Consider the following 23906-nt stretch of genomic DNA (forward strand, 5'->3'; position numbering starts at 1 on the left):
GCACCCCTCTCTTATATGGCCCAATGGGAAAGGGACCTCCAGGCTCCCATAGACCTGGAAGACTGGAGTAAGGCCTGGAAAATGGTAGCCAAATGCTCATTTAATACAAACACCCTAGAAGCCGCATATAAATAAGGTCCTATTCTGATGGTACTGGGTCCCGGCCCGCAGAGCTCAGGCCTTCCCGGGAAGTACTGATAGATGCTTCCGCAACTGTGGACAGCGGGGTGATGTCATACACACCTGGTGGTCCTGCCCAAGACTGATTGGGTTTTGGTCTAGGGTTTTTGGCTTACTGCAGACACTTTTCCATATAACAGTCCGAAGGTTTGCTAAGCTAGCCCTATTACATTGTCCAATACCTGGTTTGTTTGCTTCTCAGCAGAAGCTGGCCACTTACCTCTTTATAGTGGCTAAACAAACTATAGCTCAAGCCTGGAAGACCCAATGAGTAGCTTTCCAAGGGGTGAGGACATGCATGACTGCTATGTTACTTCAGGAACGGATGTCCAGTATTGTGAATGATTCACACGCCAAATTTCTCAAAATTTGGGAACCATGGATCTCTTATGAGTTTCCCACATTTCAAGCATCCTGTTTGGGCCTTGTCTGACTCCCTTCTGTGAGGCGCCCATGTCCGAGATCTCCCGTTCCCTTTACCCCTCTCCTATCCACGAGCCTTTTTGCTCTTCTCGCCTTTTTTTTCTGGTTTTTCACTATTGTGACTCCCACCGTTGCCTCCTATGGAGGGGGTTGCTGGAGAAGAGCCTCCCCATCGGCGAAGAATTTGGGGACAGAGCACTTTATGCAGTGGTCATTTTTTGATACCATCCCCTATTTTCACTATGTTATAGGATAATTGTGAACGACATTGATCTTTGGTAATTTTTACATCTCTAGGCCCTGCGTGGGCGATCAATAAGCTTGTTATATTTCTCTTGTTTACCCAAAAAAAAAAAAAAAAAAACTCAATAAACATATTGAAACAGAAAGGAAAAGGCTAGATGGCCAGAATCTTCAGTTCAGTACCCGGATATACTTCAGGCTTTGCTGCTCTTTTCAGATTGGGGAAATCTATAGTTTAACCAACAGAAAAGGGCACCATAGCCCTGTGCATTACCTTAAGGGATAAGACGATCTTTACATAAAAATGAATGCACATCTTTCTGCAGGTAAAAAATGTGCATTTATTATTCTTCAAAACAGCAGCCTGAAAAGCATTGCACCTGCGATCAACAAATTGTGGGAGCAGTGTTGGGCTCCTTCACCCACTGTTTACAGCTCTGTTGTCGGTACCTCTGTATGGGCTGTCATTGCAGAGCTGTATGCAGTGTGAATGAAATACAGGCGTGCTTATCAGCGTGCCCACGGTTCATTCAAACTACAAGTACGTCTGCCACGGTACTTATAGTTTATTTATTCACAGGGTATTATCGGAAGGGAGAATGTGCAGGAGCTGGAACATGTTACATGTTCCTCCCAAAAACACAGGTAACATGTTAACTCATCCTTTAAGCACTGTTTGTTGATAAAAAGAATGCAAATACAATAAATACTCCAAATGGTCATATGACATAAACCACAGTCACTTATCAAGTCAAAGACCTGGATGTCCAATAAAAAGATCTGGGTGACACCCATAGTAGATACAAGAGCTAACATGTTTTCAGGGATATACCCTCGCCCTTAACGCTCTTGTATCTGCTGTGGAGTGTCACCCAGGTCTTTTTATTGGACATCCAGATCTTTGATTTGTTAAGTGACTGGTTTATGTCACATTATATCCTTGCTTGCTGTTATGACCATTGTGAGTGTATTTGCAATTTTTTTAATAATTGATGCTTAAAGCAGAGTCCCTCTCCCCTCCTCTCTGCGGCACCTCTATTGAAACTGTGGCCACCCAGCCGTGAAAGCTTTCAGCTTCACGGCCGGGCACGCAGTGTGCATGCGAGAGTCGCGTTGCGCTCTCCCGAGTGGACAGGCAATCTTCTGGGACCTGTGACATGTCCCAAAAGATTGCTGAGAGGAAGGGGCCGCCTAGGGGGAGAGGATGAGTCGCCTAGGTGGCCCGTAGTCGGAAGCAGGAAGTGGGACAGGAATTCTCACTTAAAACTAAGCACCCCCCCAAAAAAAAATATATATGCCAAATGTGGCATGTAAGGGGGCAGGAGTGCTTAAAGCGGAAGTTCCACTTTTGGGTGGAACTCCGCTTTAACCGCTTCAGCTCCGGAAGATTTTACCCCCTTCCTGACCAGAGCACTTTTTGCAATTCGGCACTGCGTCGCTTTAACTGACAATTGCGCGGTCGTGCGACGTGGCTCTCAAACAAAATTGACGTCCTTTTTTTTTCCACAAATAGAGCTTTCTTTTGGTGTTATTTGATCACCTCTGCGATTTTTATTTTTTGCGCTATAAACAAAATAAGAGCGTCAATTTAGAAAAAAACGCATTATTTTTTACTCTTTGCTATAATAAATATCCCCCAAAAATATATAAAAAAAAACATTTTTTTTCCTCAGTTTAGGCCGATCGTATTCTTCTACATATTTTTGGTAAAAAAAAATCGCAATAAGCATTTGATTGATTTGCGCTAAAGTTATAGCGTTTACAAAATAGGGGATAGTTTTATGGCATTTTTATTAATAATTTTTTTTTTTTTACCAGTAATGGCGGCGATCAGCGATTTTTATTGAGACTGCGACGTTATGGCGGACATGTCGGACATTTTTGACACATTTTTGGGACCATTGTCATTTTTACAGCGATCAGTGCGATTAAAAATGCACTGATTACTGTGTAAATGACACTGACAGTAAAGGGGTTAACCACTAGGGGGCGAGGAGGGGTTAAGTATGTCCTAGGGTAGTGATTCTAACTGTAGGGGGGATGGGCTGTGTGTGTCACTACGCTTATCACAGCTCCCGATGACAGGGAGCTGTGATCAGTGACACTTGTCACTAGGCAGAACGGGGAGATGCTGTTTACATCAGCATCTCCCCGTTCGCCCTCTCTGTGAGGCGTTCGCGGGTATCTCCGCGGCGATCGAGTCCGCGGGACCCGACTCCGGAGCTCCTGGCCGGCGCGCGCACACGCAGTGGCATGGCGGGGAATTCAAATGGATGTACCTGTAAGTCCATTTGCTCAGCCGTGCCATTCTGCCGACGTACATCGGCGTGCGTCAGTTGGGAAGTGGTTAAGGTAATGCTCAAGGCTGGTGTGCACCCATTGTCTTGTTTTATTGTTGTTGTTCTTGCAGCTTTGTGTCCAATCTCCTGAAGGCAGCAGCGTAACCCTATGTAGCTGAATTACTCCTATCTATATTCCTTTAAAGGATTTTACATGAAGTCCAAAATCCTTTTTCTTTCTTTCTATTCTTAATTACTTTTGTCTCAAATGATTAGAGCATTCCCCTTTAAGGCTGGGTTCACACTTGAGAACGCAGCAGCTCACAGCAGGAGTCCGGTGCATCTCCATTCACCGTTTCAGATCCAAATTTTGGGCTGAATTCGGACCTGAAATGAAGCAAAAGAGGCACAGGACTCCTGTGCAATTCGTACCGAAGCCGCTGCAGAAATGTGTGAACCGGCTCCATAGAGAGCTGGTCACAATCTCCTGCTATGCGCATTGGATGTGGAGAAACCCCCGTATCCAATATTCAATAGTGCGAACCCAGCCTCACTCCCTATTAAAAGCTTTTAAAGCAGTTCACCCGCAACATAAATTTTTCAACTTTTTAAAGTAGATTTAAAAAGTGACGATTTGCAGTGCGCTTCTATAAGTGTTATTTTGCAAAACCATACCCTGAAAATGTGCCTATTTGTCTTGTATTGCTCTGAAAAATAACAGTGCACTTCCTTGCATGCCACTGTGCCTAGGCACTCCAGTGCCTACAACCTTATAGCTGTTTATTTGTAGTGTGACGTTTAAGGTACTTCTGCATCTTACTGCTACTTGGAGTGAGATTCGGTGATATTATTGCTGGAGGCTCTGACATGAGGTAGAAAAACCCTGCCGCTAAAAAGAGTCGACAGCCTCCACACAGAGATAAAGTGAAGAACAAGTCATGGTAAATCGGTAACGTAGGGAGACCAAGGGCAATACCAGAGACTAGTGCTTTGTCTTCTTCTTGTCATTTTTTTGGACACAGCATCCAGAGTTTAGTTTCTTTTTAACCACTTGCCGACCAGCCGCCACAGTTTTACTGCGGCAGAATGGCACGGCCGGGCGAAACGACGTTCTGTTACGTCGCTTCGCCTTTTGGCCACTAGGGGCGCCCACAGCATGTGCCCGACCCCAATGTGGGTGCCCCGCGGGCGCAATGACCGCCGTGCTTTCCGTGATCGCTCATGACAAGACGAGAACCGGGATCTGTGTTTGTAAACCCACAGCTCCCGGTTCTTTCAGGGGAGAGGAAACAGATAGTATGAACACACGATGTATGAACACCGATCTCTGTCTCCTCCTAGTCAGTCCCACTCCCCCCACAGTTAGAACATACACTAGGGAACGCAACCACTTGATCGCCCCTAGTATTAACCCCTTCCCTGCCATTGACATTTACACAGCAATCAGTGCATTTTTATAGCCCTGATCGCTGTACAATTGTCAATGGTTTCAAAAGTGTCCCATGTGTCCACCATAATGTCGCAGTCCTGACAAAAAATCGCAGATCGCCGCTATTACTAGTAAAAAAAAAAAAAAAAAAGATAAAAATGCCATAAATCTATCCCCTATTTTTGCGCAAACATATCAATATTCGCTTATTGTGATTTTTTTTTTTTTTTTTTTTTTTACCAAAAATATGTAGAAGAATACATATCGGCCTAAACTGAGGAAAAAAATTGTTTTTTCTTTATAAAAAAAAAAAGGGGGATATTTATTATTGCAAAAAGTAAGATATTGTGTTTTTTTTCAAAATTGTCGCTCTTCTTTTGTTTATAGCGCAAAAAATAAAAACCGCAGAGGTGATCTAATACTACCAAAAGAAAGCTCTATTTGTGGGGAAAAAAGGATGTCAATCTTGTTTGGATACATTGTTGCACGACCGTGCAATTGTCAGTTAAAGCAACGCAGTGCCGAATTGCAAAAATGGCCTGGTCATTAAAAAGCCAAATCTTCCGGGCTGAAGCGGTTAAATAATATGTCCTTTTTGACTATTGATCTAACACTAATTGAAAGGCATCAATTATTTTTTTCCTTGTGCCTTTGCTAATACCTACCTAAAATATATTATAGGAGCACTTTAAGAACTGGGATTTACCCACTTTCCTGGGAGTAGTGTCTGTATGACAGGATATCAACAGCTACGTTAATCTAGACAGTTTAGTGTTCAGGAGTAGACAGATATTTTACAGGTGATAGGTTTTACTTTTTTTTTGGGGGGGGATGCAGAAAGTATGACACAAAGTACCTCTTATCTATTTACTTTTTTCAGCTTTTCGTCATTGTCTGTTTTCCATTCATGCGGAATTTCTACTTTTTCACTTTGCAGAAAAGAGCAAAGAAACTAGAGGGGGAAAACATTTATATCAGACATAGCAATTTAATGTTGGAGGTTGGTATAAATTCTTGCAGTCTGTAACCTCGTACTGTCTGGACGTTGATGTCTTCATTTTTTTGTTCTGTTTTCTGGTGTGTATGTACCTGCAAAAGTACCTGCAGGCACTGTCTGCATGTTCATTTTTTGCATGCATGCTTCTTTTTTTAACGTATTATGTTGTATGTTCGCCAAAGTATTTAACATGTGTTCATGTCTGCAGACCTCGCTGCTTGTATCACTGGATTATGCTTACAGGGGACATTATCTTAGTGGCGTGAAACTTTTCTGGTCTTGCTTTGTGTGTTATATTTCTTGTGCTTATACAAGTGATAACCAAGTTCAGTGTGTGCTTCTGCCATCTGAAATTGCAGTTTTAATTAAGCCATTGGAATTTGAATGTGTCAAAACCATGTGGTGCAACTTTAACAGTGCTGCAATACCTTTAAACTGCTTTTGTCTTTTAACATTTAAATATTGGATAATGCCTGTGTGGTGAAACATGTTGAATTAGACATCATATACCTATTCACATTTTATCTAAGGTGAACAGTTAACATGAGCTTCAAACAGGGCACTAATTCTTGCAAAAGCACTAGTCCTTTAGACCAGTGGTAGTGTTGTCAGATAGTCAGGTGTGATCTGTTTCTGAAATAAGTCAGGCATGATTTTGTTGTTTAAAGCCCTACTCAACACAAATGAGAGGTCCATTTTCCAGCTTGTGAACTATTCTATAGAAAAGTTTTATTTTTTTTATTTTTTTAAAGCTACAACTGCAAGATACAAACAAATGGAAATAAAGAACCAGTGTGAAATGTATTGATATTCAGTTACGAAGAGCATGTGCAGGCTTGTTGTTTGAAATTAACTGAATAGTCATTTGTTTTACATAAAATATGACTTAATAATTTGCCATGGGCATTTCCAAATCTAGGGCTGCTTCTGCTATAGGCAAATATTCATAGCTATGACAACATCATGTTCTCTGTTAAATGCCTTGAATTTTAGCAAAAGATATATCAGCAGTTTCTTGTTGATTTAGCCATTGAGTGAATTTAAAGAGTCAAACTTTGTCCATAATCCACTGAATATTCTGGTAGAGAAGGGTCTTGTGCTGACCTACTAATTAGTTACAGCACCTATACAAAAGCCTGACTGTTTTAAGTGTGTTGTATACATAACAGTCTTCATTTTCACACTTGCCTATCTTTCTGAACAGTATGTGTTAAAGGGTCTAATATAGCTGCCATATCATGTGGTTGGATGTGGGCATTTTCCATTCCTTAAAGTCAGATTAATTGTATTGCTGCCAAACAACATGTTACAGGCTACAAGCTTTGGCTTCATTGTGCTGTGTCCTAAGGATATCGGCTTCTACCTCCCCAACTGCTTACCATTCTTCTTTTCTTTACCTTCCTTGTTTTTCTTTCTTACTCTGTTCTTTTCTTTCTCGTCTTCACTTGAAAATTCTTTCATCATCTTACTCTACTGCTCTTCCAACTTTCCACCTTTCCAAAAACTTCTCAGGATTTAGAGACTCGGACTCAGGACGAGATCATTAGACACCATGCCAGTATCCGTGAGCTGAAGAAAAGTTTCATGGAGTCAGTGCCTGCGCCACGACCCAGTGAGTGGGATAAACGCCTTTCTACCCACTCTCCCTTCCGTACCCTCAGTTTCAATGGACAGGTCCAAACTGGCACTGATGGGGTAAGTTTGAATACCACCATAAAACAAGTCTAATAGTTAAAAAAAAAAACTATTAAAGTGAAACATTAAATGTATTTTTTTTTTTGTTAATATTGCCGATATACACATACATATTTTGCAAAACATTTTTTAAACTGAAGACACTTGAAAATCATACCTATATGTCTGTGCAAATCATATGTTTATGTATATAACATGTGCGCGTCATAAAGGGGTAAAATGCACCCAATGATATACTAATATCCCAATCCTAATAAGTAAGGCTGCTTTTTGCCTTCAAATTACAGAGAAAAAGCCTCCAGAATTTTTTTAAGTGAATGAAGCAAGTAGAAATCGGTTTTACTTTGTGTTCCAGAACTTGATATAAAGTTAGATATTTTTTTTTTTTTGATCCTGTGATCTGGAGGCAGCTGCAGATATCTGACTTTACAAAGTTGCATGGTTTCTAGTGCGACTTTGATCCGACTACATTAAAGTAGTGCAGGCACTTTTTCAAAGTCGTTGCACCGATTTAACCGGGTTCCATTCCAAAATATACAAATGACCCTGTAAAATGGCCTCCATTTTTTTTTTCTATTATGCAGTTAAGCAATGTCATTGTACCTAATGAGTAATCGTCTGAGCCACAGATAGCTGCCCACAGGATTGACCCCTGTTGAATTTGGCCACATATATTTTCTTTTCTATAGACACATCTCAGGAGGGATTTTGTCCCACTCCTCTTTGGAGATCTTCTCCAAGTCATTAAGGTTTCGAGGCTGACATTTGGTAACTCAAACCTTCAGCTCCCTCCACATATTTTCTATGGGATTAAGGTCTGGAGACTGGCTAGGCCACTGCAGGACCCTAATGTTCTTCTTCTAGAGCCACTCCTTTGTTGCCTTGGCCGTGTGTTTTGGGTCACTGTCATGCTGGAATAACCATCCACGACCCATTTTCAATGCCCTGGCTGATGGAAGGAGGTTCTCACCCACGATTTGACGGTACATGGCCCTGTAAATCATTCCTTTGATGCAGTAATATTGTCCTGTCCCCTTAGCAGAAAAACACATCCAAAGCATAATGTTTCCACCTCCATGTTTGACGGTGGGGATGGTGTCCTTGGGGTCATAGGCAGCATTCCTTCCCCTCCAAACACGGCGAGTTGAGCTGTTGCCAAAGAGCTTGATTTTGGTTCTCATCTGACCACAACACTTTAACCCAGTTCTCCTCTGAGTCATTCAGGTGTTCATTAGCAAACCTCAGACGGGCCTGTACATGTGCTTTCTTGAGCAGGGGGACCTTGCAGGCGCTGCAGGATTTCAGTCCTTCAAGGCGTAGTGTGTTCCCAATTGTTTTCTTGGTGACTATGGCCCCAGCTTCCTAGAGATCATTGGCAAGATGTAGTTCTGGCTGATTCCTCACCATTCTCATGACCGTTGATACTCCACGAAGTGAGATTTTGCATGGAGCCCCAGATCGAGGGAGGTTGACCATTATTTGTGTTTCTTCCATTTGTGAATAATTGCAACAACTGTTGTCACCCTCTCACCAAGCAGCTTGGCGATGGTCTTGTAGCCCATTCTAGCCTTGTGTAGGTCTACAATCTGTCCCTGACATCCTTGGACAGCTCTTTAATCTTGGCCATGGTGGAGAGATTGGAATCTGATTGATTGCTTCTGTGGACAGGTGTCTTTTATACAGGTAACAAGCTGAGATTAGGACCACTCCCTTAAAAAGAGTGCTCCTAATCTCAGGACGTTACCTGTATAGAAAACACCTGGGAGACAGTAATCTTGCTGATTGATAGGGGATCAAATACTTATTTCACTCATTAAAATGCAAATCAATTTATAACTTTTTTTGAAATGCATTTTTCTGGATATTTTTGTTGTTGTTCTGTCTCTCGCTGTTAAAACCTACCATTAAAAATTATAGACTGATTATTTCTTGTCAGTGGGTAAATGTAGAAAATCAGCAGGGGATCAAATACTTTTTTCCCCTCACTGTATACTGTCTATATTGGTGTTCTCCATATGTAATTCCATCAGGATATAAGGAAAGTGGACTAATACAATTTTATTATTTACTCAGGGTTTTAGGTTTTTGTTGGTTTACGCCAACTTATTCTTTGTATGTCCAGGCCAGTTGTAAACCCCACCCACCCATAAGCCTAGTTTTATCAGCTCCTATTTGAAAAATTGAGACTCTTTCCACCCCCCACACCATCCCTGTATAAATGTAGTTCATTTCTTGGGACGGCTGGCGAGGGTTTGGGCTGGCCACTCCTTGCGCAAAGTGTCACTCTGGCGACAAGCGTTTGGCACTTGTACACAGGCACTTTGACAAAGGCACTGCTACAAAAAAGTAAGTATAGACATTAGTTTTCCTTACCTATTTTACATGAAGTTCCCCTTCATCCTCTAACTTTCCTCCGCCTTCCTTCTATTCCCATCTCCCCACCCTCCAACATGCTCACACTAATCTTTGCTATAACGTCCTCTCTCCTCAAACTCTCATTTCTTTACCCCCCTCTCCAGCCCCCAACCTGTACATATCTCCCTCTCTTCTGCCCACTCAATATTACTGCACTTATCACCTCCTGCTAATCTAATCCCACATGGTATCACCACTTCCACTCCACTGCCCTCCTATAAATCCCACTCCTGCCTTACCACCCTAACCCTCCTACTACTCCTAATGTCTGGGGACATCGCACCAAACCCTGGCCCTCCCACACCCAATTCCCACCCCCAAAATTGGCTGTCTACCTCCTCCAACAGTAGTAGTAACTCCCACCTTCTCATCCCAATTCCCCTGATTTCACAAGTCGGCCCCCCTCTTTCATGTGCCCTCTGGAATGCCCGTTTGGTCTTCAACAAACTAGCTTCTGTCAATGACCTTTTCCTCTCCAAATCCCTTAATCTATTTGCTATTACCGAAACCTGGCTCCAGGAATTCAACACTACCTCTCCAGCTTCCCTGTCCCACAGTGTCCTCTTCTGGACTCACTCCACCAGACCCAGTGGACGAAAAGGAGGTGGCGTCTGAGTTCTCCTCTGCCCACAATGCACCTTCCAGGTTCTTCCCACACCTCCCTCTCTTTCCCCCTGCTCTTTCAAAGTGCACTGCATTCGTCTTTTTTTTCCAGCTTGTCTGAGGGTTGCAGTCATTTATCGGCCTCCTGGACCAGGTTAATGCTTTCTGGATGACTTCTCTGCATGGCTACCCTACTTTCTCTCCTCTGAAGTACCTGCCATCATCCTAGGTGACTTTAACATTCCAGTCAATGTTAATACTGCAACCATTTCTCAACTGCTCAACCTAACCTCCTCTTTTCACCTAACACAATGGACACAAACCACCACTCACTCACTAACGGCAATACTCTCGACCTCATGTTCTCCCATCGCTGCACTCCCTGCAACCTCTCTAACACCCCCTTTTCTCTCTCTGATCAAAACCTTATGTTTCACACACTCCTCCTACCTTCCATGCCAACCCACAAACCACTGCCCGCAGAAACCTTCGCAACCTCAACCCTTCCCTTCTTCATTCTGCTACTGATGGCCTTTACGACAAAATCACACCCCTGTCCTGCCCAGACCTAATCACTTCCATCTACAACAACACACTGTCATCCTCCCTAGACGTACATGCTCCTCTTTCTACATGCAGAACCAGGCCCCATCTGCCACAACCCTGGCAAACAGATGACACCAGAAGTCTCAAGAGACGCAGCTGTGCTCTTGAGCGAGCATGGCATAAATCTAAGTCCCTGCAAGAATTTACCATCTACAAATCTGCCCTTCTCAAATACAAGTCCTGCCTCCACACGGCTAAACAAACCTAATGCGACACTCTCATCAAAACCCTCTCATCCTAACCTTGTCAACTCTTTTCTACCCTTAATTCCTTACTTCATCCCCCACTGCCCCCACCCACCAACTTACTTAACGCTCAACAGATTGCCAACCATTTCACAAGCAAAATTGACACAATTCGCAAGGAGATATCCAGCATTCAACTTCCTCCCCTAAACAACACATCAGCTCCAACACCACACTCAATACTCTCCTCCTTCTGCCCACCTCACCACCCCTCCCCTGGACCCTGTCCCCTCACAATTACTGCAGCCACCTTCCCAATCTATCCTAAACTCCCAAACCCACATCTTCAACCTCTGCCTCTCCTCCAGAACCTTTCCTTCCCTGCTCAAACATGCACTGGTTACCCCCATACTTAAAAAAACCCTCAGTAGACCCCACCTGTTTGAATAGCTTAAGAGCCATCTCCCTGCTCCCATTTGCCTCCAAGCTCATTGAACGCCTTGTCCATGACCGAATGAGTCGCTATCTCACAGACCACAACCTTCTCGACCCCCTACAGTCCAGCTTCCGTCCACAACATTCCACTGAAACTGCCCTACTAAAATTCACCAATGACCTAACTGCTAAAACCAATGGCCATTACTCCATACTCATACTCTTAGACCTCTCTGCTGCCTTCGACACAGTTGACCACCTGCTCCTCCCCAGCAAACTACACTCCCTTGGCCTCTGTGATTCTGCTTTATCCTGGTTCTCCTCCTACCGATCTCAGCACACTTTTTCAGTGTCACTTACAACTCCATATCCTCCTCCTCAGTTGGGGTAGCCCAAAGCTCCGTCCTTGGACCCCTCCTCTTCTCGCTTTATACCTCTTCCCTGGGCCAGTTGATAACCTCCCATGGCTTCCAATACCACCTCTACGCCAATGACACCCAGATCTATCTCTCCACTCCTCAACTCACACCCTTGATCTCCTCACGGATCTCAAACTTACTGAATGACATATCGGTATGGATGTCGCACCACTTTCTCAAACTCAATCTTTCTAAAACTGAGCTTGTAATATTTCCTCTCCTTCCCGGTCCCCCCATGACTTTACCATGAAGATCAACAGCACAACCATTTTTCCCTCCACACATGCCAGGGTGCTGGGTGTAATCCTTGACTCTGACCTCTCCTTCAGCCTTCACATCCAATCACTGGCTAAATCCTGCCGCCTTAACCCCTGCAACATCTCCAGAATTTGACCCTTCCTGACTAATGACACCACAAAGCAACTTATTCACTCCTTGATTATTGCCTGCCTTGACTACTCCAACTCTCTCCTTAGTGGCCTACCCTTACGCAGGCTATCCCCCCTTCAGTCTATTATGAATGCTGCTGCTAGACTAATACACTTCACTAATCGATCCGTGACTGCTGCCCCTCTCTGCCAATCGATTCACTGGCTTCCCCTACCCCACCGTATAAAATTCAAAATGCTAACCACAACATACAAGGCCATCCACAACATCGCCCCCAGCTACATCACCAACCTCATCTGCAGATATCGCCCAAATCGTCCCCTCCGCTCCTCCCAGGACCTCCTGCTCTGTAGCTCCCTTGTTACCTCCTCTCATGCTCGCCTTCAGGACTTCTCCAGAGCCTCTCCCATCCTCTGAAACTCCTTGTCCCGGTATATTCGATCAGCCCCTAACCTGTCCACCTTTAGGAGATCCCTGAAAACTCACTTATTCGGGGAAGCCTATCCCACACCCACCTAACAACTGTCCCCGAGCCACCCCCATCAAATCATTCCCTGCATCTATTATCTATTGTACCACCACCCCCTCCCTTTAGAATTTAAGCTCTACGAGCAGGGCCCTCCTGTAACTTCTGTATTGTACTGTAATTGTGCTGTCCCTCCGTGTCCCCCCCCCCCCCCAACGTTGTAAATCGCTGTGTAAACTGTTGGCGCTATATAAATTGTGTATTATTATAATAATAATAATAACGTTGGCCTTGCTTACAAGCTGTTTCTGAATGACAGTCCTATTATAGAGGCTGGCTTTATGAAGATAACAACATACAGTATTTGTGTAAGTGTGGATCACTTTTTGTACTTTTGTGTCAGTTATCAGCTATCCTCTAAAAAATCTATCTCTATTGGTAAGTGTCCACTTGCAAGAGCTAGTAATTTGTTCCACTGCAGTTTATCTATTTTTGAAAATTGTTAGTACTTGTCCATTCCCCTTGACTATTAAATACCGTATTTATCGGCGTATAACACGCACCCCAAGTTTGGGAGGGAAGTTTAAGGAAAAAAACCTACATTTTAAATACCCATCAATACAGCCTTATCAGTGTTCGACTGCAGCCTTGCCCATCATTGCAGAATGCCCAGTGTCCATCTGCAGCCTTGCCCAGTGTCCATCTGCAGCCTCGCCCAAGTGTCCATCTGCAGTCTTGCCCAAGTGTCCATCTGCAGCCTTGCCCAAAATTGCAGCACGATCTTTTAAATTATTGTGCTGCCGAAATAGACAGAGCCGCATGTCCTGTGTACTCGGCTCATCTCACAGTCCCGCCCCTTGGCCCGGCTCCTATGATGGACACAACACCGGTCCAATGGCGGGATGTAAAGGCTAAGAGGCGGGACTGGGCTTGACTGCGAGCGGAGCCAAGCCGAGTACACAGTACACTCAGGTCTATCTATTTCAGCGGCGCTCATTCCCTCCTTAACCTCCGAGGCAGCGGTTTGGCGTATAACACGCCCCCATGATTTTCCCCTGATTTTAAGGGGAAAAAGTGTGTTATATGCCGATAAATACGGTAATTTTGCAGTGTTTTGAGATTTACACTTGCTGGTATGGTAGCAAAATTCGGCCTCTTTGGAACACTGTTAGTTTCATCATATTGCTTTGAAAATTCATATCTAAAGATACTGGAACAGCAGGGTGGATTTGATTTAAATCAAGTCAATTTAAATCACGATTTAAATCACTAGTAAAAAAGGCTTGATTTAAATCAACTCGATTTAAATCATAATTTTTAATAAAGTGGGTCCAGGATGATATACTACATCTGAGGTATGCAACAAGTTTTGTTCAGTTAATTTAAATATATATATATTTTGTTTTGTTTTTTTTGTTTTCCTTACAATTTTCTGTATTCAACTAATTAACGCAATTGATGGCCTATCCGTGCCTACAGTTTGAACCCAATAGGGGTAGGCTGGTACAGACTATCAATTACTGTATTTGTAAAAGAATATTCTTAAGAACTATTGCAAAGAGGTTAGTCACAATTATTATCATGACAATGTCAATCTGTATTGTTAAGAAAATCCCTTCAATAAAAATCTATTGTTAAAAAAAAAAAAAATAAATAAATCATAATTTTTAAAGAGCAACTGTCATCTCTGTCCTGCAGTGGCTCCTCCTTCGACCCGCTGTTTACTCACCTACACTTCTCACTTTAATGGGACGGCTGGTGATGCGGTAGTGACACAACAAAGAGAGGGACGTGGCGGCAGCAGGTGAGTGGATGCCCACTTACAGGCGCTGCCATGATGGATCTGAAATGACAGGTGTTCTCTAAATGTAAGGACTTATTCTTGCTGGTAGTTAGAATCTTTAATATTTGCAAACAAAATTAAGGTTTTCTATTCAGAATAATAAGCTGTCAGGTTAGTAAAACAGCGATATCAGAACCAATTCAATCATACAGTCTGTGGTGTACATAGATTTGCAAAACAATGGGATAAAGGAATATTCCGGAACTTTGGTTATCTCATGGTTACTGTGAAATTGTGTGAATGCATCAATGCAGTGCATGTTATCTCAGATACAGAGCTTGGGTTCATTTAATGAGTTTACCTTAAATGTAAATGTTGCAGAATATACAGCCTCATGCTACATAATTAAGCTCCATTTCATGCTGAATAAACTAATTAATGTATTTTAAATTGAAATCTTTAGATAGATTTATATTCCAAAAGCATTTTAATAAAATAAATTTGATAAAAAATCAAAACATTTTATTTAGCCACATCAGCCTCGGAAAATTTTACCCCCTTCTTGACCAGAGCACTTTTTACAATTTGGCACTGTGTCGCTTTAACTGACAATTGCGTGGTATTGCAGTGCTCTACCTAAACGAAATTTGTGTCCTTTTTTTCCCACAATTGGAGCTTTCTTTTGGTGGTATTTGATCACCTCTGCGGTTTTTATTTTTTACGCTATAAACAAAAAGAGGGACAATTTTGGAAAAAAAAAACAATTTTTTAAACTTTTTGCTATAATAAATATCCCCCAATTTAAAAAAAAAAAACTAATTTCTTCATCAGTTTAGGCCAATATATATTCTATATATTTTTGGTAAAAAAATCGCAATAAGCTTATATTAATAGGTTTGCGCAAAAGTTATAGCGTCTACAAACTATGGGACGTTGAGACGGACAGATCGAATTTGACACATTTTTGGGACCATTGAGATTTATACAGCAATCAGTGCTATAAATATGCACTCATTACTGTGTAAATGTCACTGGTAGGGAAGGGGTTAACACTAGGGGCGATCAAGGGGTTAAATTTGTGTTCCCTAGATGTGTTCTAACTGTATGGGGATGGGACTGACTGGGGGAGGAGACATATCGTTGTTCCTAGTTAGTAGGAACAAACGATGTCTACTTTCCCATGACAGAACAGGGATTTGTGTGTTTACACACACAAATCCCCATGCTGGCTCTCATCCACATGATCGCTCGTGGCCAGCGGCGATCGCGCCCGCCAGCCACGCGCATTGAGTCCCCTGACGTGCAAGCGGGCGCACACCCTATAACGGCTCTTAAAGGTAAGGACGTACCCATATGGGGTTTCACCCAGGAGAGCCATTGTGCCACAGTATAAGTGAGCCAGTCGGGAACCGGTTAAATAAAAAAAAAAATCAGATTTCATAAGGTAAGCAAGTGCTGTGCTACCAATCTCTGTAAATATGTGAGTCTAATATCAATCCTAGTAATGCAATGCTCAAATAACAATATTGCAGAAATAAATCTAATAATAAAAATAGACATGAATTTATCGTCCTTGATGTTTAGCAAATATTCAGCCAGTTCATATAATAAAGTGACAGTTCATTCTATAATTGTGATGTGAAATTCTTGTTCAAATATCTTCACATGCTTCTAAAGACCTCTTCCCGTGCACCACTGTGCTCTCAGTGCTGTACAGTATATCACAAAATTGAGTACACCCCTCACATTTTTGTAAATATTTTAGTATATCTTTTCATGTGACAACACTGAAGAAATTACACTTTGCTACAAAGTAAAGTAGTGAGTGTACAGCTTGTATAACAGTGTAAATTTGATGTCTCCTCAAAACTCAACACACAGCCATTAATATCTAAACTGCTGGCAACAAAAGTGAGTACACCCCTAAGTGAAAATGTCCAAATTGGGCCCAAAGTGTCAATATTTTGTGTGGCCACCATTATTTTCCAGCACTGCCTTAACCCTGTTGGGCATGAAGTTCACCAGAGCTTCACAGGTTGCCACCGGGGTCCTCTTCCACTCCTCCATGACGACATCACGGACCTGGTGGATGTTAGATCATGCGCTCCTTCACCTTCCATTTGAGGATGCCCCACAGATGCTCAATAGGGTTTAGGTCTAGAGACTTGTTTGGCCAGGCCATCACTTTTACCTTCAGCAAGGCAGTGGTCATCTTGGAGGTGTGTTTGGGGTCGTTATGTTGGAATACGTCCCTTCAGCCCAGTATCTGAAGGGAGGGGATCTTGCTCTGCTTCAGAATGTCACAGTACATGTTGGCATTTATGGTTCCCTCAATGAACTGTAGTTCTCCAGTGCCGGCAGCACTCGTGCAGCCCCAGACCATGACACTCCCACCACCATGCTTGACTGAAGGCAAGACAAACTTGTCTTTGTACTCCGCACCTGGTTGCCGCACACACGCTTGACACCATCTGAACCAAATAAGTTTATCTTGGTCTCATCAGACCACAGGACATGGTTCCAGTAATCCATGTCCTTAGTCTGCTTGTCTTCATCAAACTGTTTGTGGGCTTATTTGTGCATCATCTATAGAAGAGGCTTCCTTCTGGGATGACAGCCATGCAGACCAATTTGATGCAGTATGTGGCGTATGGTCTGAGCACTGACAGGCTGGCCCCCCACCCCTTCAACCTCTGCAGCAATGCTGGTAGCACTCATACGTCTATATCCCAAAGACAACCTCTGGATATGACGCTGAGCACGTGCACTCAACTTCTTTAGTTGACCATGGTGAGGCCTGTTCTGAGTGGAACCTGTCCTGTTAAACCGCTGTATAGTCTTGGCCTCCGTGCTGCAGCTCAGTTTCGGGGTCTTGGCAAACTTCTTACAGCCTATGCCATTTTTATGTAGAGCAACAATTTTTTTTTTTCAGATCCTCAGAGAATTCTTTGCCATGAGGTGCCATGTTAAACTTCCAGTTACCAGTATGAGAGAGTGAGAGCGATAACTCCAAATTTAACACACCTGCTCCCGATGCACACCTGAGACCTTGTAACACTAACAAGTCACATGACACCGGGGAGGGAAAATAGTCAATTGGGCCCAATTTGGACATTATCACTTAGGGGTGTACTCGTTTAGACATTAATGGCTGTATGTTGAGTTACTTTGAGGGGACAGAAAATGTACACTGTTGTACAAGCTTTACACTCACTACTTTAAATTGTAGCAAAGTGTCATATCTTCAGTGTTGTCACATGAAAAGATATAATAAAATATTTACACGCATGTGAGGGGTGTACTTACTTTTGTGAGATACTGTATAATCATTTTCAACTTGATATTTTCCAGCCAATATCTAATGAAGGGATCCTATGTATGCTTGTTGAATGGCCTCCCACTGAGTGGGGTACTTGTATCTTGTCAGATATTCCTCCTGGGCGGATGGGTGCTGGTCCTTTTAAGACGCGCAATGTCAAATTGCTCCCATGCACGCATAGACCAGTCTCCGCATAGAGGGATCAGACTGCCTAACAAGAAATTTCCACTTTCTGTCTGTCTTATTACCATGGAAAGGGTTAACACTGACTTGAGCGCTGATGTCAGATGATGAATGGACTGTCTCATGCTCTCTTTCCCTCCTTTCAGCAGGAATCACCTTCCCACAGCTATCCGTTCCTACTGCCCACACACACAGTGATCAGCTCACCTTCACCTGCCTGACCCTTCACCTGCCGCGCAGCAGTTGGGTTCAAGAGTATCCAAGGCTTTGCCGTGTGCCTTGTATTGTATGCTACTGCTACATTGTCTCTGCCTTGTGGTGCAATATGTCCAATCCTAGTTACATGGGAAAAAGGTGCACTGTTTTGTGTGCCTGCAGCTCACATTCCAACAATGGCTCCAATGCTGCCTGCAGTGTACCTCCTGTTCTTTGGAGCTTCATGGGATGTGGCGTCCTCTTCTGCTATATCCAGGGACTTTGTTTTCATAGTTAGACAGGATTTTTGGGGCTTAATGGCACTAATGTTTCCCAACTGACCTCAGAGGCCTTAAGCAAGATCTGGTGCTTTCCCCTGCAGATACTTAAGCCTTCAGCTACTGAAACTCTGCCTGATGAGTTTCTATAGTCCTTGACGGACAAGCCTTTCTCTGGGGAGTCACAGCCTTCTGCCATTACTCCCAAGCTAAAAGAGACCATTATATTGATGCAGTATGTACCACTTTAAAACTTGAGGAGCAGCCTGTAATCTCTGTCGGTGCTGGCTTCACTCGTTGCTGGTTCCTGTAGGGCTCCTAAGAACGCCAAGACCTTTTTGGTACATCTGCTGTTCATAGCCTTCCTTTATGGAGACTGGAAAAATCCTGAAAGGATGTTTTGTACCTTATGAGTATCTGTCAGCTTTGTATCTGTTTGAGGTGGATTTTGTTATAAACACTTCTGCCCCTCTGGAGATCTGGCAGTGTCCTGGCTTAACTAAGCATCCACCATCCCTGTGGAAGATGCACCTGTCTTTAAAGACCCCACTAATAAATGGCTGCTGGCCCTTTCTAGGACTCTATTATCCTTGGCTGTCAGTAAACATGAAGAGGATTCTTTGGCTACAGTGTTGTGCTGCGAAGCACGCTTACAGGAAGTGTTTGCTCTGCTTGACCTTCGAGGGATAGCTTCTTTTCAAAGCTGCCATGGATATCCCTTATCCTTTCTGTATGGAGTCCAACATGTCTTTCATATCCTTCCTTGATCAAGGACACTTTCTGGCCTTTGCAAACATCAAGATTGGGTACCTGCATGTTCCTGTTTTGTTTTTTCTATGCTTTGCTGTGATTTCAACACTTTGTGGTCATGCCATTCGGCCTGTCTTCTGCACCAGACAATTGTGGCAGACAATGTAGCTCTGACCACCAGAGGATCGGCTAGATCCTGAAACTCCAGAATGTAGTGCTAAAACGGACTCGTTACTTCGAATAGCTTGGATCTAGTACTATACACAATGCTCAATTCAGAGTTTTCTCCCCTAAGAGAAACTTCAAACTCTCTGCACCCAGATTCAGACTTTTCAGTCTAGGTGTCCTCTAATTCTTTGCTTTTGCATGAGAGTCCTTGTGCTGATGTAGTTCTTTGAGGCATTCCCATTTGCCCAGGTACACTCCAGGCACCTAAAACGTAGTCAATCCAACCCACGGACACACTGATTTTGTCTGGAGCCAGAGACTGTGTTGTCCCTGAGTTGGTGGCTCAGCAGATCTGTTCTGGAGCAGAAGGTATTACTTCTGGTCTAGACTAAGATCTTCACAACAGATGCCAAACTGTTGGACTGGAGAAGAGTCCTGGGCACTCTGTCAGAACTTTGGGCAATTTGGCTGTGCCTGCAACTCTGGTTCTAATGGCTTGAGGGTCACATAATCCATATTCAATCTGACATTACCATGGCAGTGTGTTTGCAAAAAAAAACCTAACCATAACCACAAAATCCTCTGTAGGATCAAGATAGAAGATATTCTCAGGTGGTTGTGGTACTCATATAATTAGTCTCCTAATGGAAGCTCAATAGGCTCTTCCAGATCCTCTGTCTTAAGGACTGATTTACCACCCTGTTAAACAGCCACTTGCTTTACTGGTAAGGTTCAGAGAGACAGACATCTCCAAATCAATGATTCCCATAGTCGACACCATCAAAAATTAAGTCTCTGCACTTGCAGTCTTATTCCTGAGGCAACTTGCTTCTTATTTTTTCTCATCTAAGACTTTTGTGCAGGTTGGCTCCACTTGACTTTTTGGGATCTGAATTCTGGTTCTTTAAGCACTTTAAAAAACCACCTTTTGAAAATATCAGGAACATTTGCTTTTCAACTCTCACTCACAATTTTGCTTTTCTTTTTACCATCATCTCTGCAGGGTGAGCATCTGAGCTGGCAGCCTTATCATTAATTGCTTCCCACCCGGCCTATAGCCATATGACGGCCAAGCGGGAGCTCTCTCATTGTAGGTGGATGTCATATGACGTCCTACCAGTCGCTGTGGCTTGATCTGACACTTGCTGTGTCCTCCGGAAACTTAACTTTTTTTGCTGGTGGCATTTTTTAACCACTTGACAACTGGGCACTTAAACCCCCTTCCTAACCAGACCAATTTTCAGCTTTTGATGCTCTCACATTTTGAATGACAATTACTCAGTCATGCAACACTGTATCTATATAAAATTTTTGTCCTTTTTTTCACACAAATGGAGCTTTCTTTTGGTGGTATTTAATCACCGCTGGGTTCTTTATTTTTTGCGCCGTAAAAGAAAAAAGACCGAAAAATCTGTAAAAAAAATACATTTTTCTTCATTTCTGTTATAATATTTTGCAAATTAGTAATTTTTCTTCATATATTTTGGCCAAAATTTATACCGCTACATAACTTTGGTAAAATTAACCCAAATCGGTGGATATTATTTGGTCTTTGCGAAAGTTCAAAAGCTATGGTGCGAATATCTGAAAATTGATCACACCTGAAGTACTGACGGCCTATCTAATTTCTTGAGACCCTAAAATTCCCGAAAAGTACAAATACCCCCCAAATGACCCCTTTTTGGAAAGAAGACATTCCAAGGTATTTAGAAAGATGCATGGTGAGTTTTTTGAAGTTGTCATTTTTTCCCACAATTCTTTGCAATATCAAGGTTTTTTTTTTACTTTTTTTTTTTTCCCACAAAATTGTCATATTAGCAGGTTCTCACACACCGCATATGCATACCACAAATTACACCCCAAAACACATTCTGCTATTACTCAAGAGTACGGCGATACCACATGTGTGAGACTTTTACACAGCGTGGCCACATACAGAGGCCCAACATGCAGGGGAGCACCTTCAGGCGTTCTGGAGCACCCAGGCCAATTCTGACATTTCTCTCCTACATGTAAAAATCATCATTTATTAGCTAGAAAATTACATAGAACCCCAAAACATTATATATATGTTTTTTTAGCAAAGACCCTAGAGAATACAATGGCGGTCGTTGCAACTTTTTATCTCGCACGGTATTTGCGCAGCAATTTTTTTAACGCGTTTTTTTTTTGGAAAAAAAACTGTTTTGTGCTTTACAAAAACCAAACAGTAAAGTTAGCCTAATGTTTTTGCATAATGTGAAAGATGAAGTTACGCCGAGTAAATAGATACCCAACATGTCACCTTTCAAAATTGCACGCGCTTGTGGAATGGCGCCAAACTTTGCTACTCAAAAATCCCCATAGGCGACGCTTTAAAATTTTTTACTGGTTACATGTTTTGAGTTACAGAGGAGGTCTAGGGCCAAAATTATTGCTCTCGCTCTACCGATCGCAGCGATACCTCACATGTGTGGTTTCAACACCGTTTTCATATGTGGGCGGGACTTACGTATGCGTTCGCTTCTGCATGCGAGCACACAGGGACAGGGGCGCTTTAAAAAAATTTTTTTTTTTTTTATTGTTCATTTTACTTTATTTTAGTTTGATGCTTTTTTCCAAAAAAAAAAAAAAAAATTTACCACTTTTATTCCTATTACAAGGAATATAAACATCCTTGTAATAGGAATATGGCATGACAGGTCCTCTTTACAGTGAGATATGGGGTCAATAAGACCCCACATCTCACCTCTAGGCTGGGAAGCCTGAAATTAAAAAAAAAAAAAAAAAAACGATCCTGGCTTCGATCGTAGCGGTGAGTCGGTAGAAGCACGGGAGGGGGGGACATCCCCTCTCGCCTCCCGTAAGAACAATCAAGCAGTGGAACAGCTGCTATGATCATTCTCATGGTGTAGGGAATCGCCGGCTGAAAAAGCTGATATCTGAATGATGCCTGTAGCTGCAACCATCATTCAGATATCTCCGCACAAAGTCAAGGGCGTTGTATGACGGCCGGCGGGCGGGAAGTGGTTAAAACGCTTTTTTTTTTTTTTTAACACAAAGTTGTCCATTTATACAATATTTCTACCACATAACATATACATACCAAAAATGATACCCCAAAATAGATTCTCCTGCTCCTCCTGAGTACGGCGATACCACATGTGTGAGACTTCCACAGCCTGGCCACATACAGGGGCCGAGTACAGCTGAGCATGGCTCAGCATGGCGGGGTATGGCGGGGGCATGGCAGAGTATGGCGGGGGCATGGCAGAGTATTGCACAGCATTGCAGAGTATTGTGGGGGTATTGCAGAGTATTGCACAGCATTGCAGAGTATTGTGGGGGCATTGCAGAGTATTGCACAGCATTGCAGAGTATTGTGGGGGTATTGCAGAGTATTGCACAGCATTGCAGAGTATTGCACAGCATTGCAGAGTATTGCACAGCATTGCAGAGTATTGTGGGGGTATTGCAGAGTATTGCACAGCATTGCAGAGTATTGTGGGGGTATTGCAGAGTATTGCACAGCATTGCATAGTAGTGAGGGATGGCTGAGCATGGATGGATGGATGGATGTCTCTGTGCAGCGCTGTGGGCACTACACATACAGCCCACAGCACTGCAGACATCCATCCACCCCCCTCCCCGCTCACTGTGTACCGATCGGTACACAGGAGGGGAGGAGAGGAACCGGCGTCATCAGGTGACGCCGGTCTGTTTACATGTGATCGCGCCGTCATTTGACGGCGTGATCACATGGTAAACGGCCGCGATCAGCGGCCATTCACCGGGATCCGTGATGCGGTCACGGATGTGTTCGGGTGCGCGCCCCAGGGGGCGCGCGAGAGGGGAATTCTGGGAGGACGTCATAGTACGTCCTCCCAGTGTTATCCAACCGCCCTGCAGCCGTCATTCGGCTATGGGCCGGTTGGTAAGTGGTTAATAAAGTTGCTCAGACAAGTGCCAAAAAGTTGTTCTCTATCGAAGGGTGGAGCAAGTACCTTTTTACACTGCTGTTCTGCAGACAAGCATTTTACCAAAGAGTTACCAGCATATTAACAGACTGGCAAATTCTAGATAGTCGACTGGAAAATATCCATCCTCTTGGGACAGTAGCAAAAAACTGAAGAATGAGTGAATATTCAGAGAACGCCTAATGCAAGCTTTTGGTGTAAGGTTTCACAGGCAGCTCTTGGTGTATATGCTGATTTACTGATCTTGTGCCCCTTGCTGAAGGAGTAAGAAAACATGATTTTTGTACTCATCAAAGTTCGTAGAAGGAGAAAGGTCCCACTCCTCTGTGTATACTATATACTGCTAATTTTGCTTTTCTAAAAACGGAAGCCTCATGGGAGAGGGAGGGGCCGTATTTGGCTTGTCAATGTCTTTTTTTGTTTGCTGTTTGTGTCCCTTCATAAATGATTAAAAAAAATGGGTCTTCAATGCTTTAAATGCCAAGTAAACTTTGATTTTTGTCATAGAA

The 23906-nt window shown here is 43.1% G+C and overlaps 1 protein-coding gene across 17 annotated transcripts in view; it reads left to right on the forward strand.

The window, feature by feature from the left end:
* Positions 1–23906, forward strand: part of EPB41 (erythrocyte membrane protein band 4.1) — a 294248-nt gene that overhangs the window by 217319 nt on the left and 53023 nt on the right. For 12 of the 17 annotated variants that reach the window (XM_073615541.1, XM_073615540.1, XM_073615552.1 and 9 more), the window contains 2 exons: positions 5492–5554; positions 7064–7246. The exons of 2 other annotated variants lie outside the window; for them this stretch is intronic. In XM_073615541.1, coding sequence (XP_073471642.1) covers positions 5492–5554; positions 7064–7246 — 246 coding nt within the window. The remainder of the gene's footprint in view (positions 1–5491; positions 5555–7063; positions 7247–23906) is intronic. 3 more of the 17 variants (XM_073615546.1, XM_073615549.1, XM_073615545.1) reach the window with 1 other exon arrangement.

This window comes from Aquarana catesbeiana, linkage group LG02 (assembly GCF_042186555.1).
Source record: "Aquarana catesbeiana isolate 2022-GZ linkage group LG02, ASM4218655v1, whole genome shotgun sequence".
Classification (NCBI taxonomy): Eukaryota; Metazoa; Chordata; class Amphibia; order Anura; family Ranidae; genus Aquarana; species Aquarana catesbeiana.